The sequence below is a fragment of the Larus michahellis genome, chromosome 5 (assembly GCF_964199755.1).
Source record: "Larus michahellis chromosome 5, bLarMic1.1, whole genome shotgun sequence".
In the NCBI taxonomy this organism is placed as follows: Eukaryota; Metazoa; Chordata; class Aves; order Charadriiformes; family Laridae; genus Larus; species Larus michahellis.
Window position 1 is genome coordinate 80,806,647 of NC_133900.1, and position 15,629 is coordinate 80,822,275.

The window sequence follows — 15,629 nt, forward strand, 5'->3', positions numbered from 1 at the left end:
CTGTCCTCACAGCAGAGGGGCTCCAGCCCTCCCAGCATCTCCGGGGCCTCCTCTGGCCCCGCTCCAACAGCTCCGTGTCCTTCTGCTGTTGGTGCCCCAGAGCTGGAGGCAGCACTGCAGGGGGGTCTCCCCAGAGCGGAGCAGAGGGGCAGAATCCCCCCCTCGCCCTGCTGCCCACGCTGCTGGGGATGCAGCCCAGGCTGCGGGGGGTCTCTGGGCTGTGAGCGCACATTGCCGGCTCACGTCCAGCTTTTCACCCCCCAGCACCCCCAAGTCCTTCTCGGCAGGGCTGCTCTCCATCCCTCCATCCCCAGCCTGAGCTGATACCGGGGGTTGTCCTGACCCAGGGGCAAGACCCTGCACTTGGCCTTGTTGGACCTCGTGAGGTTCCCATGGTCCCACTTCTCCAGCCTGCCCAGGTCCCTCTGGATGGCATCCCGTCCCTCAGGTGTGTCAACCACAACACTCTGCTGAGTGTTGTCCGCAAACTTGCTGAGGGTGCATTTGATGGTTGCAATGATACAGTAGTTAAAACACTGGGATGTTAGGCCAGATATTTCATAACTGAAATCCGGAAAGAGAAAGCATGCTGAAATTCATTTCTATTAGTGTGTTTCTCTTGCATGGAGCTGTACAGCAAAAAATTAACTCAATTGCTCATGTTTGTTATTTAGAAATGACTGGGATCCCCCTGACAGAAAGGTAGATACCCGCAAGTTCCGTTCTGAACCAAGAAGTATTTTTGAATATGAGCCGGGAAAGTCATCAATCCTTGAACATGAAAGACCGGTAAGACACATAAGTGACATGGGTAATACAGTAAAGAGATTTGGTGAGAGGTCGTCTTTTTATTGTTTACTACTGATTATAACTAGTTGGACAAATATTGAAGTCCATTTTCAAATAGGATGTTGCAGCAATTTCTCTTCGCTCTTTCCTGATGATTGTGTTGAAAATGTGAATTTGGCTTATTTGTTAAACTTAGCTCTTCTGCTATTTCCAAGAAATCAAACCACCGCTCTGAAAACCTAATGGATGATAAGCAGAACTGTGAACTAATAGAACTGCTTTTTCTAATTGGCATGCATCTCCAGCACCCGTAATACTCAGTAGTGTTAACAGCACACATGATATCTGATTAATTAATGCATAAAAATAAACTATTTGCATTTTCAGGGTGTGCCTAATTGTACACTTAAGGAGATTTTTGGTCAAATACTGGTCAGGGCCTACAGGAAGGATGAGGAAGGGACTCTTTATCAGGGAGTGTTATGATAGGACACGGGGTAACGGCCTCAAGTTGAGAGAGGGTAGATTTAGATTGGATATCAGGAAGAAATTCTTTCCTGTGAGGGTGGTGAGCCCCTGGCCCAGGTTGCCCAGGGAAGCTGTCAATGCCCCATCCCTGGAGGGATTCAAGGCCAGGCTGGACGGGGCTGTGAGCGACCTGGTCTGGTGGGAGGTGTCCCTGCCCAGGGCAGGGGGTTGGAACTAGATGATCTTTAAGGTCCCTTCCAACCCGAACCATTCTGTGATTCTGTGAGATGCTGTGGAATCTCCATTTCTGGAAGTGTTCAAGACTCAGCTGGACACGGCCCTGAGCAACCTGATCTGATTAGACCTGCTTGTAGCAGGAGGTTGGGCTAGGTGACCTCTTGGAGGTCCTTTCCAGCCTCAGTTGCTCTGCGATTTCTGAGTGTCCATTAACGTGTAATTAGAAGTCTTTATTTCTGCTTTCTGAATAATGATCGCAGTTGTGGAATTTTTCACAAGCATGTCTGATAAAGCTACGCTTAATGCATGCAAAATGACCACTAACGGAACTTTTCATTTGCTGAAAGACACATTCACCTAGCCTTTCGAATTTACCTTCGTGCTATCTCAATACTTCCTTATTTTAGGAAAACTGTTATGTACCAATGGCAGTATTTTCTCTTCTCGGGCTTTTACCTTGAGGTTGAAATGGTTGAGAGAGTCCGGTTTTAAAGAAGGCGTTTATGTAATCACCACTGGGTTATTATTTGCTTCTGTATTACATGCTTGTTCGCATAATTTATTTTACTAATTTAAAATAAATTAAGCAAATAATTGAATTCTAGAGTATTTATTATGTCAACAGTGCAAAACACCTCCACTAAGCACCTTTCCCTTGTGTTTTAGTGGTCTTTGCAGGAATATAATTGTTGTTAGCTAGCAAATACTAAGCTGTGTTTCTGTGAAATTAAGTTCTTGCAGAACTGATGCATTTTTCAAAGAGGAAATTGGCATTTCTAGATGAACTGCTTATAAATCAATATAATTAAATGGGATTTAGTATTTATTATGAAGCTGAATTTAACAAATAATTTTATTTAAAAGGTGGTGACATTTAATCTGAGCTTTTTTGATTGCCATGGCGCCATTATACACACGGAGGTCATTTACCAGCCTTCCCAATGCCAAAGAATAACAGCAGATTCAAGTTAAAAGTAATAAAATTACAGTGATGTTTCAAGAATGGCCTCTCTTTTCTAATAAATTACATTTTCTACTAATGTAATGTGAAAAAAGAATTCATACAGGAATTGCAGTGCTGATGAATACGATCATAGATACAGTTTTTCAATTTTAGCAAATGAATGAAATGACAAAAAAAGTGATCTTTGCTGACTGTTCCTGAACCTTTTTTTGTTAACTTGCTTATGCATTTTATTTTTGTTGTTCTCGATCAAGAGGTTGGATTTTGAGCTTTGTGTTTGGTCCTTAAAATATTTCCACCCCGAAAAGCCTTAGTCACATTGTACTTACTGAGCAGTATCAGTCAAGGGCAAGGTCACACTTTTAGCATCTAAAGCTTAGACTAGAAGTTTATATTTAGCTGATATAAATACAGGGAAACATCTCTTTGTACAATAAATTTTAAAAGCTGCGGAAATAATATTCATGGATAGAATGGAGAGATTTTTATTTATTTATAAGTCAGAGCTGTAAAAGATTGGAGAATGCAAGAGATGAAAGTTGAGCTGACACTAGTGTAACATTATTGACTGATATAAAAATAGATGGAGTAAGCTATCCCAGTTTTATCAGTGGGGAATTTCTGCTGTTGATAACGATGATGTTTAGCTTTATTTGGACCAAGTTAGAAAAAGAAAAAGACTTGGTTTCACTAAAGCGTTTGCTGTCCTTGTGTTCATTGAATGGGGTATGGGAAGTACAACTCGGGAATTGTTAAACGATGGTCAGCAGAGGAGGTTAAAAGATTTTTCTGAGTGTCCAGGAAAATCTGAAATCTGAAAATATTGTAGTAGTTCTGAAGGCAGATGAAAACTCCAAATTCTCGATTTTGTCAATATTGCATGAGTAATGTCTTTCATCTTGGTAATTTCAGAATTTCAAAAGATTTGATTTTTAATATCGAAAAAATTGTTCTGATGATACTGAAAGAAAATACTAATCAAATCAAATCAAATTATAGAATATAAAGATAAATATTTTATTAGTTTTGTAAAAGATAGACATTTACAACATTTGAAATAGAAATTCTTACTTTATCGGTTTTGCTAAAACAAAAAAATCAAAGGGAGTTCTCCAACACTCCAAATCTTAAAATTTTTTGCTGAAATTAAATCATTTTCATGTCTACAGGATTGCAGCTTTAGTGGCAAAATGATCTGAAGGAAAAAGAAAGAAAAATATTTACAACTGCCTTTTATGCCTGTTTAGTAAAACAGGACAGATGAGGTTTGAAAGATCAGCGTTCCCATTATTGACGTAGATACTCCATTGGAATCAGTGGTCATTAATGTGGAAATTAGAAACATGGGAAGAATATAATAAAATGAGAGTCAATGTAAAACTAAGATTTAATGGGAAATATCATTCAGCAGATTCTTATTGAGTAGATCAAAAGAATGTAAGAAACAAGAAACCTAAAAAAATGACCTAGTAATAAACATTACATGGATAGATTGGCGAGGGGTAGATTATTATCTTTGTTATGGATATAAAAAGATGAGTGTAATTGCAGGCTGCACTATCATGTAGCAGCCCTCGTCATGAAATGGGAAATTAATGTTTTTTCTTCTGTAATTTGAACTTGTAAGGGTATAAAACATCAACAGAAAGGAGGGGCTTGGGTTGATGCTTTGAGATTACAGCTACATCTAAGTGACATTAAACTGTTGCATAGTTTGCCCAGCAACGGTGTGGCAGCTGCTTTTTTCCCATTTCAATAAGCCCAGAGAACGTTCCCATTTTGTAAGGTGGCCCGTAAGTCGCTCTGAGGAATGTTTCCATCTCCAATGGCTGCAATTCAGTAAAATGCTCTTCTTTTTCTCTAATGTCATCCGAACCATGGATTTGTTTCCTAAAATGGGTGTCTACTTTCAGTAAATAAGTAAGTGGCAGTGTAATAATTTAATCTACTCCTGTGGATATGAAGCTAACTTTTTATTCTTTGCTAGCTTCAACCTTGTATATGTGAAGTACTTCCTTCATACATGTACAGTTCTCTATTTCTGCAGTAAAGCAAGAAAGGAAAAATCCTGCTGTTACTGTAAAGAAAGACTTTGTAAAACTGGGACAACCAATAGATGCTTTTATTTCCATTAGGTGTTTTAGTCTAAGCACGAAGGTACACATGTGCTAGTCAGATAAAACTGTCAGGTTAAATTTTACTTCTAGATTTTTTTATTATGTTCAGTATACAAATTTTCTACTGAGTTTATATGCAAGAGGATTTCATGATCAGAATAAATTAAAAAACATTACTGTTTTGTCAAATAGCAGAAGCAGTCTGGGCTTGCACCGTGATGTACATCTGTTGTTTGTTGGTGTTTTGGGTTTTTTTTTACTGTGGTGGAAAATTTGAAGTTTTCTTTAGAATATGCAACTTTGATCACCTTTGACATCTCAAGCTGGTTATCAGAATGTTCTACGCGGTTTTGGTTGAGTTACTTCAAGAACACTTTGTCAACTAAAAAAAAATTTCTCAGGGTGTTTTAAAATGAAATCAGGAATTCCACATATAGGTATGTTTTGATATGACATTAGAAAACATGTCTTCTCATAAAGATATGGGGAGACCAGGTCAATCTGGTGGTGGACTTGGAGCTACAACAGCTATTTAAATGTTAGGGGGAGGGGGGAGGAAAAGAGAAAGGAAATCTCTTTAGTTTGGCCAAAGCCAAGCAGACAACAAACATCTCAGTCCATTCTTCAGTATGGTGTCTGAAATCGCAAATGCAAAATATTAATTTGACCATGCAGATCGTATAAGAACCTTTAACCCACCAGATTAAACGCACGATTTTGATTATTACCTGTGAATGTCTAATGTATATCCGGTCAAGCGCAGGCAAAGCTGCGTGCAACACTATAGATGTATTTTTTTAAAACAGCATCAGTGTTCTTTTATACTTGAGTACGTCGATGCAGAGCTGTGTTGACCATCTGATGCAAAAAGAGTAAAGATACTTACTGGTCTTTAGTAGTGTATTTTCAACAAATAATGAAAATGTTGCTGAATGACTAGATTAAGGATAAGAGCACAAGAACATGACTTCGTTGACTGACACGTCATAAGAAGAGAATTTACCTTCTTATTGCTTTTATCCTCTGTTCAAGCAGTTTGGGAGATACTTTGTGAGACCAAGCCAAAACCAGTTTTTTAAGTCAAAGTGATTTGTTCATTTGAAGTCTCTTAGAAGGGGAGAGAATAGAAAAAGGTCCATCAGCCAAATTGAATCTGAAAGCCAAGCGAAATCAATTGCCGTGTATTGATCTCGGGAGCCCAGGGACCATCCTCCCTGGAACTGGCAGGCAGCAGCCAATTCGCAACCTTTAGTGCCCGGTTTCTTTTTGTTTGCTGCCCTCTGCGGTTCAAGCTGTAAATAAAAGCAGGACTTGGGTGCGTGGAGTTTACATGCTTTCTTCTGCTCTCATTTTATTTGCGCCCTACTACACGAGGAGAACTCAAAAACTTAGAAACGACATAAAATACTCTATTTGTAGCTTTTCCTCTAGAAGCAGAAATGCGGGGGAGTTTAAGCTTTTAACTTAGTTGCGAGAGTATTTGAAGAGAAAAGAGGAGCCAGCTCCCATTCTCATTTTGATCTCCTTGGCTAGCTGGGTGGAAGCCTAGCTGGTCTGACGGTGTGTTCTGGCTCCCTGCAAGAAGGGACACCGCTCCATCCATGGCTTTGTAGTGCCGACAGCCCCGCGATTTCCACCCCATATGCATTTCACGGGATTGATTGATTTATTTATGTAGATGCACCCAATTGCTCATATTAACATTTCTGTCCATGAAAATTAATTCATTGGTATAATAGAAAGAGGAAAGCATGCTATAAATATTTCAACATACTGTAACTTAGTTTGGAGAAATAAAGAAAAAGCCTTTTTTTAGTGCAGTCTTCTCAAATTATCCAGATCTAAATTCTGGATTATTTTCTTTAAGGTAAGCACAAAACTCTGAATACACCAAGCATTCTCTGTAATGGGAATCAAGTTGATATAGAACGAAGTTATCTTCTGCTTTGTGAATCTGACAATTTTTGCCCTCATCTCTCTGTAGACGAGAATCCTGTGTTTTTTCTTAAATCAATTATAGTCCCTATTAAGGTGACAAATCTTTACTGGAAAGCTCATGAAACTCATTTCAGTGGTGGTTTTCTACTAAAGTCTTGGGTATGTACAGTAGAGCTGAAACAGTTGTCATTAGTGGTGCTGCATTATGTCTGTGGATGGTGGAAACCTAAGGGCAAAACTCCAGAGGAGCTTCACCCCTAACCCTGCCATGGAGCACGGGCAAGCTATTCCTCACTGGCTTTAGCTTCCCACTCTGTTCACGGCAGCAATGCATCCCTTCCTTGAAAGGGACGTTGTGGAGATAAATCTATAAAACAACAGTTGGTGTCCAGATACTTCATGAACAGCTCGGAGATATGTGAGGACCAAGGTAGTTCAAAAGGGTTGTTGACCTTTCAATAGAGCAAAGTTGGCGGTCTGTTCCAGCAACATCAAAGGCAGCAAGAAAAGTGCTGTAAGACGTTTAGTTACCTGAAATGGTCAAGAGCAGGGTGTTATCTCTCGCAGAAAACAGAAATAGCTGTATGTGATTGCTGTGGCGTATTGGTGACAGCTTGAGTCAGGAGGAAAAGCCGGTACATACTTAATCACCAGTATCGTTCTTTATGCAGGACCCTGTCTTCTTCCTTGAGGATTGCTTTCTAAGTCACACCATAATTAGTGTCCAAGTTCTGATAATTACAGTTGCAGAGGACCAAATATTAAATTCAGAAATATCTCTAACAAGAGGCTTTCTCTGTTTCGGAGACCTTTAAGCCAACAGTTCACTGTAATTCTGTGCTGCGTGACAGCTTATATCAGATCCTCCAAAAGGAACTGGAGCTATTTAGAAAATAATCAATGCGGCCAAGTTTACAGTTGATTAGATATCCCATTGGGAGCTCTACTGTTTTGCACTGTCGTGTTTTCATGCTACTTGAATAAATCTGTCAGTTATTCTTCTGTTCATTGAAAAATTTTCTTAATGCTATCTTCAATTGCTACTTTATCTCTTTGCTGTGAGAATTTTCAGCCGAAAACGATGTATTTCACTGTGGAAAAAACTGCTTCATTAAGTCAACAAGGCTGTGGGAGATAAAGCATTACAAAATACTACTAAAACAAGTATTATGGAATGTGTACATTTTTATTGCCTATTTTTTGACCATAGGATTTAAATATACCAGTTCCATTTCATATGCTGAAGTGGCTTTTTAATATAGTCGTGCCTGCATGATGCATATTCCTTATCTCTGCTCAGCGCTTGCTTCAAGACAGCAAGATCCAGAATTAACATGCTTTGTGAGAAGACAAGGAATGACCAAAAGCAATACTAATAAAATTATATCTTTATTGCTGATCAGGTGGGCAATTTCATGCCTATGCTGAAGATGGCAATCGTTTAAACCATCTTCTTAACAAGGAATCTCTCGTAGCATTGAATGTACTGAAGTAATGCAGCGGTGTTTACAGAATTGGTCAAAGAGCCCTCTGAGCTTTAAAAGAGTAATTTTAAAACATTTAACATCTTCCAGTCATCGGAAGAACAGCAACAAAAAGAAAAGCATTAAAGCTCCCAGTCAATGACAGCTCTTGAATAATACTCTCTGTCCTAAATACCGTCTTCATTCTTTGATTTTACTCCATTCCTTTCCCCATATTTGTTTTGTGTTTGTGTGTGTGTTGATAAAGTGACATGGCATTTCTAGCACCTTGCTCAGTGTGTGCCTTTTCCTTCCCTTTTCCTTCACAACTGCTCCAGACCGATCGCATAAACCCAGATGACATAGATTTAGAAAACGAACCCTGGTATAAATTCTTTTCAGAACTGGAGTTTGGATGTCCGGTAAGTGAGGACAGAATATTAATATTTAAACATTAGGAAAAATATTTTTATAATGAGGAATTTACAAATCACCAAATTCAGCAAACATATGCCAGTAAAGTTAATATGATGTTTTTTGAGAAAGGCTAATAAAGTCATCTCATGCATATAACTACTATTTTTCAAGTGGACCCTTAACTTGCCAGAGTAGTGACTTTAATAGCTTTAATAGAGACTACATATTAGAAAAATAATAGTGTGTAAATATTTAATAACAAGATCAATTGCACGTTAAACAGGGATGTTTACCAGTCTACCTAAATCTTTTGCATTTGGCCGGATTATTTTCGACCAATCTTTCAGAACAGAAAAACACGTCAGTTTGCGTTAGGGATGCAAAGTTACGAACCTTGTATTTTACTTAAAGGAATGTGTCTGAATTTAAAGGCAGTCAGCCGTATACAAATTGCTTATGGCAGTAAATGCTGAGAATTTTTTCCTTTTTGTCCTCTTATATGCATGCATGCAGAGTATGTATTTTGCACCTGAACACAGGGATACGGGTTTGCTCCGTTTTCAAGCTGGACACCTGCTTGAAGAAACAGACTTCAGTTCTGCTCCCATTTTCACGAATAGCCAGGTCCAAAAAAAAATAAAAAAGACTAGGGCAAACAGATGCCACCTTAGTCCTACTGCAAGCATTTGTGTTTAAAATTACAAACCTGAAAACCTCCATTGGTTGAAACAGATAAACGTCAGCGATACCTCAGGTTTTTCACTTTTGGTTGCCTACGCACTCACAATTCTTCTGCAAATCCCACCGGCCGTATTGGCTGTAAGCACCAAGGGCTCTTTATAGATTTTATACAAGGACAGAACAGTGTCGTTGTCCTCGAAGCAAGACTGAGATCTGGGTTCCGCTTCCTCCCTGCCTTAACGACTCGGTTGGAGATGCACTTGCTCTTGCTTTTGCGCACCCCCCTCTGGCTCCACGGAGCTCAAGTTCCTTCCTGCACACTTTAACTTTAGGAAAAAGGATAACAAATGTCTTCATCCCAGGAGAATGTCTAACGCGGTGGTTAGAGTACTTTCCAGACAGGTGGAAGATGTGGCTTCAAATGCCCTCAGAAAAACAAGAGATATACTATAGATATAGATATTTTATCCCAAGCATTCCTTCGCTCTGGTTGAGTATCCTCCTAGCCCCCCGGGATCCTGGGCAGCTCGAGGGAAATCCCAAATCCACATTTGAGCTTGAGAGTACCAGGATTTAAAACATGCCCATTCTTACCTTTCCCAGTTAGCTAACAATTCTCTGGACCCCCCTCTAATTACTGATGTGCAGGGCTCCATGGGGAGCCTGAGCACTTGCCGCAGGGCCCCGGAGGGCACTCAGGGAACCAGGCACCTTAGTCCCTTTTTGTAGCTGGCCATAGGCCAAAATCAGAACTTCCGGCTACTTCAGTGAGAGCAGAAGAGAAAGCAAACCACATACATTCTTTTAAAACTTTATTTTTTTAGTCATAACATTTAAAAAAATTACCCATTGAATATGACCTGAAAATAAATATTAAAAAAAAGTTAAATATCTCTGGGTTTAATTTCTTGTCCAGTCATCTATAACGAATCCTATTTTCACTGATTACCTTTTATCTCCTTGTATATCGCCATTCAAGCTCTTTTGTCATTCCTCCCTCTAGGTGGGCAGAAACAGTCCCAATACATTCTTCTGATGAACTATATGTCAACAATATTTAACCGATAATGATAACCTGAGAATAGTGGCTCCTGTAAGATAAAGTATATTGAGATTTCCCCAGTAGAACGTAACCGTGATGCTTTACACTATTCTGTCTCATCAGTATTAAAAACTTCTAGTAGTGATTCAACCATTCCAGTTGTAAATTTTACCACCTAAAGTTACTAACATTTTATTAAGATGCTTATAATTTAAAAAAATGCTGTAACGCATTCTTCCTTCCATTCTGCGCATATGTGTCACTCTTTGTATCTGATGTTGTCAACACTTAGTTTCTAACTGTGTCACCTTCTCCACATGTTTCATTCCTTGCTGCCATTGACTCTACTCCATTTCATCTCTACACTTCTGCTTTTATGATGCAGCCACCTAAAAAGCTTTTGGACTATGTTCAAGACAGTTCTGCTGGTGTTTCCAATGAGGTAAATGAATGATTCTTGTTCAGATGATTCTCTTGGGAAGAAGGGTTGGAGTGCTCGCCATTTGTGTCTTAACGTTTGTTAAGATTTAGTGCTTTCCTTCTGGTATCTATGGGGTGTTTCTAATTCACAGTCATTGTATCTTTCCAGATCACTAGTGCATTTGGATGTTGATCTTATTTTCCTAGGAACTGTGAGTCCTTATCCCCAGAACTTCTCAGAGATTAACACTCGGAATTCCACAGCAGCCCATACATCTCTAACTCTTTGACAAATTCCCACTTCTTCAGAGTTGGGCAGGCGCACTGCTTTCAGACACAGTGAATACATCAACACACTAGTATTTTTTTAATTAAAATACCTGACTGCAAATTCTGTATGTCAAGTGAAAGCCTTTGTGGCTAAGCCATCATTTCTCCAATTAAGTATTTACGACTAAGGTTGCTAATCAGGCAATACAGCAATTAATAATCTCGTTGTAAATTTATAATGGCAGGATTGACGAGCACTGCCGTTACTCCAAACAAAATGCATCAGGATCAGGTGGTGGGCTGTCATTGCCCGGCTCTGAGTGGGAGAGATTCAGGCTTTCATTCCTTCTCCCCGCCTTCCCTCCCCATTTTTAGAGCATTAGGGCAAAAGTCAGTGAATCCTGTAATGACAGCTTTACTTCATATGGTGGCTTTAACTCATTCGTGTTCATGATTCACTCTCACCTTCTGTAGTCTCTTCAAAAATTAAAGGCAAATCGTGGCCTTAAATTGTTAATTGTTTGCAAGTTACTCTGATTTGGTTTCAAGCTCTATAAATCTGGACAAACCTCATGATTGTGAAGTTCGGTCCCAGTTCTCCGAGACAGTAAGCTGCTAGGCCTTCGCTAATAATCAAGAGTGCTCCGTATATCAGAGAAGACAATTTAAAAGCCCAAGGATGATTATTTGTGTTCAGTAGGTCTGGGTAAAATGGCTGTTAAGTATACTGGTTTTCTCATTGTTTAATTTACAAACACCTTTATCTTTTATTTTGAAACTTTTTAAATCTTGGAATATGATAAATCATGTTCAAAAACTACAGAAAATTAAATCTTTTTCCAGGGAGGGAAAATATTTCAAAATAATTTGTTAAAGTACTAGAACCATTATGCAAACAAGCCTGGGTTTTGTTTACAACTTTTGCCTACTTTTCCTAACTTCATTTTCAGTCACCATTAAAGTCTTGGTGCATGAAAACAGCTAAAACATCGGCTTAATTGTAAATACGTATCTGGCTTTTTGAGTAGAACGGAATCAAAGTATTCAACAAAGTCTGTATTTGGTAGTTTGGGGTGGTTGTCTCCAATATTTAATTATTTTTGTTGGGCAGCCTTTATCCATATAGGGCAGCATTGAATATTCTGGAAGTTGCCTAATTAGCTTTGGAGACGGGGGAGTGGGGGGGGTATGTGTTCTATCGGGTCACCCGGAAGAGGCTTGGCGGGATCATGGGTTGATAAATGCCCAAGAGCTGATAGAACAGCTGCAAACAGTGGTACCCACCCTTGGCAGTAAAAAACCACATCCACTGTTTGCTTTCATCTTTCCCTATACGCCGTATCAGTGCCGGCTCTACCTGTGGGTAGAAGGTATGACCTCTACACAGCCTATATATAATACCATATGCCTGTGGAAAAATCAGTGTTGTAGAATGTGCGACATACAGCATCTTTCATATAGAGAAAACCATCAAAGAAAGGGCAAAAGGGCAAGTTACAGTCAAGGTGATAAGAGTATCTTAAAAGCAAAAGCCATACAGTAACCCAGCAGCCGATTTTGGCACGACACACACTTCTTGCTGTCTTGGGCGGATCACTAACACACTATTTATGGCCTGCGGAATGCTGTGGATAAAGAAGTTCTCTATGGTTTGGTTTCAGTTGTGTGATTTACCTGTTCCCTTCCATAGGAGGCCATGGGGATCTACACCACCCTTGGGATTAACATCGTGGTCTGTATAGCCCCAGAGCCATTACAAGTGGCCTTCTGTCTGTTTGGCCATCATGTGACAGATGGTCTCGGTTCACTTTCTAATGGAAGGGCTTGGAACCTGCCTAAGAAATCCCGCAATGGATCTGCAGTGTTTGTGTCACTTCATGCAACGGTTCTAATAGAGGTCACCTGTGAGCCCCAGTTTCCTTCCTCCGCTGGTACCAGACCATGTCAGTGACTGGTCAACAAAGATGAGGTTGATACTCGTAGTCGTGGACAGTTTTGAAATAAGACTCTGACGTTTTCCAGAACAGGCTGGATGTGTGTTTTGTGGGCAGTGTAGGGAAGCGCATGGATCTGAGGCCTTTGCTTCACTCCATTGTGTCGAAATGCGAGGAGAACTGTGGATACACTAGCTGTCGGCGTGAGCGACGCTGCTGCTGGCTTCTATGGTTTTATTGCAGGCAGACCTCACAACGTTAGATATTTATCTTAAAATCATTGAAGTTGGATAGTGATGGGAGAATTGTCATAAAGCAGTTCGCAGCTTTCAGAGGATGTAAGGCAAAAACTTGAAAATATGAACTGTGTGAACAGTAAAGACTTGAGAATAAATACCTCCTTCAGAATGTATTTTAAAAAATAAATACCACGATATTTTGTTTAGACAGAATAAGTTAACAGTAATGCACTCATCATGAGCCCAATATTCCAAATATTGAGAAATAAAATAGGGATGATTTCCTGAGTGCTAATAGCAGGTTTATGTTCTGTCTGAGAATGTCTGATGATCATCAGCACAGCTCCATAACAGAACTGGCTCCAAAACACAGGCTTCTATTTAATCCACCTTTGGAAAGGAGGTTTGATTCTTTCCTCCTTTCCTAGAGCGGATGGCAAGGTTTTGTTTCACAGTAGCCCTTCTCTCTAATGTTTAACTCCATTGACTTTATGAGCTCGGTTACAGTACTTCAGTTCTTCACATTCAAATCCACAAATCAGTTTTTATTTTAACATGTCATAAATAGTTGGTTTATCACCTAAAATCAATGCAATGATAGATCATCTTAAAAAAACCCAAACCTTGAAATCTGGGTTTTGCTAGGAAAATGAAACTTGTAAGAAATAACTTCACAGTCATTTGCAGAAAAATACCAGGTTGGTTTTATCAAATGTAGCAATAAAAATCAAATGCAGTGATAAAACTTGATTGTATTCCACGGTCTTGTGTACTCTCCCATCATGGGAACAAAAGCATATGATGTGGAGCACCACTGCCCAGAAATCCACCTGGGAAAGGGACTCGTCATGGTACGAGTGAGGCAAACCTTGACTGATGGAAACACTGGGAGAAGCTGGGCACATGGTCAGTAATGTTGGTAGTCGTCTTCCAACAGGCCATTACTGCAGCAGAGCTGCCCCACCGAGTGAGCCACCCTCCTGGCCTCACTGGTGCCCTCTTCCTTGAGAACGTGGGCTATCTCCCACTACCTCACCTTGTCCTCCTGGTAACAGCTTCATTCCCAGATTATGTGGAGATCTCTCATCCACAGGCTGCAAATTGCAGATGAGTGTTGCCTGAGGACATGTTAATTTAGAAAGAATGAACACCATAATAATTCCTGGCAGGTGGACATATTGCCATTGATAACTTTTTTAATGTAAATGAGATGCAGATGAATGGAGGTGATCATGTCTCCTCTGATGTGTCTGGAGGTTGTATTGGATGAGCTGAAAATAACTGCATCACACGTAGCCCTCTTTTTTAGCATAATTTTCAGAGCTTTTATTTCTAGCTCTCCTCTTTTCGTCCGTAGCACAAGTCACTGGAGCAGAGTTGTAGATTACCACAACCTGAAAACCCATGATGCAGCGCAACCATGGAAAGATAAGGATGAGAAAAAGATGAAATCTGTTCTTCTGGTTTCCCAATTTATTATAAAACAAAATATTGGTCAAATTAGAGCAATGTAGTGCATTACAATAGAATCACATTTGGGTTTTGGATGCAGTTTCAGCGGTTTGGGGCTAGTTGAGCTCTGACAGGAACAATTTAACAGCATCCATCAGGTGAGAGTTGCAGCAGCAGCAGAGCAATGGCCTCAGCTTTGCCTCTACTGTGGTGACGGAATATTAAAGGAGACACATGGCTTCTAGAGCATGTGACTCTTAGAGGTATTGCCTGCGTCTTGCACTGCTTTTGTTCTGAAGAGATGCAAAGACTAGCAGGTTTAAGCACACGGATTACTAAAACAATGAAGCGGTACACTTGTGGGTTCATGATTTAGTCCAGTAGTCTATTTCATTTCAAAGCAAATTGGAAGAAAACAGAGAAGTTGTTATAACCAAAAGCTTGGGTTTCCCCTTTTCCTAGGCACGTGCTTACTTTGAGATTTCCCCCACAATGAAATGCACATGAGTGTTTGCGGGATGAAAACGTGCCACCTTGAAGCATCCAAGATCACCAAGACGCCTTGAAATAGGCCCGGAACTAAATTCCGTCAATTACAGGCCAGTTCCTATGCTGTCTCTTGGTGAAATACCAGAGTTGCCATAACCCTCTTTGCCAACGTTACAACCCAATGTTCACAAAATGTTGTTGCCTTCAAAAGGTCTGTTGAAATCAGGAGGAACAAGAGCTGTGCACAAACCCCTCCAACAGGGTATAGCTCACATTCAGAATGCTAAGCCTCCTGGAAATTCATGTTGGAGCTCGTTCCGCCACAGTGTTTTACAAGTTAAGCTAATTATGACTTGAGAGAAGTATCAGGAACCTAGTTCTGCCGTTTCTAGCGGTCAGGTTTATGTTGCTGCGTTTGCAGTGAGCATATTCTTGATAGATCACTTCTCTCGCGTTTATAATCCCACTGGAGGAGGGATTCTACCTCTGTGTTTATACAGCACGTTATTCTGATGCAAACTGGAGCTTATGAATGTGACAGTATTTAACAGTGAGAATAACAGGAGTAGTAAGGAGCAACGCAGAAGAAATAGTTGAATACTTGTCCACAAAGCAAAGAAATTTCTATTTAAAAAAAATGAACATTTTGAAACCCTTATGCAGAGATCACCTTAATTAAGTTATAGAGGACTAATTTTCTCTGGAAAGT

At 39.9% G+C, this 15,629-nt stretch overlaps 1 protein-coding gene across 50 annotated transcripts in view; it reads left to right on the forward strand.

Moving 5' to 3' along the window:
- Positions 1 to 15,629, forward strand: part of SORBS2 (sorbin and SH3 domain containing 2) — a 190,351-nt gene that overhangs the window by 142,459 nt on the left and 32,263 nt on the right. For all 50 annotated transcript variants that reach the window (XM_074588244.1, XM_074588273.1, XM_074588247.1 and 47 more), the window contains one exon: positions 675 to 789. In XM_074588244.1, coding sequence (XP_074444345.1) covers positions 675 to 789 — 115 coding nt within the window. The remainder of the gene's footprint in view (positions 1 to 674; positions 790 to 15,629) is intronic.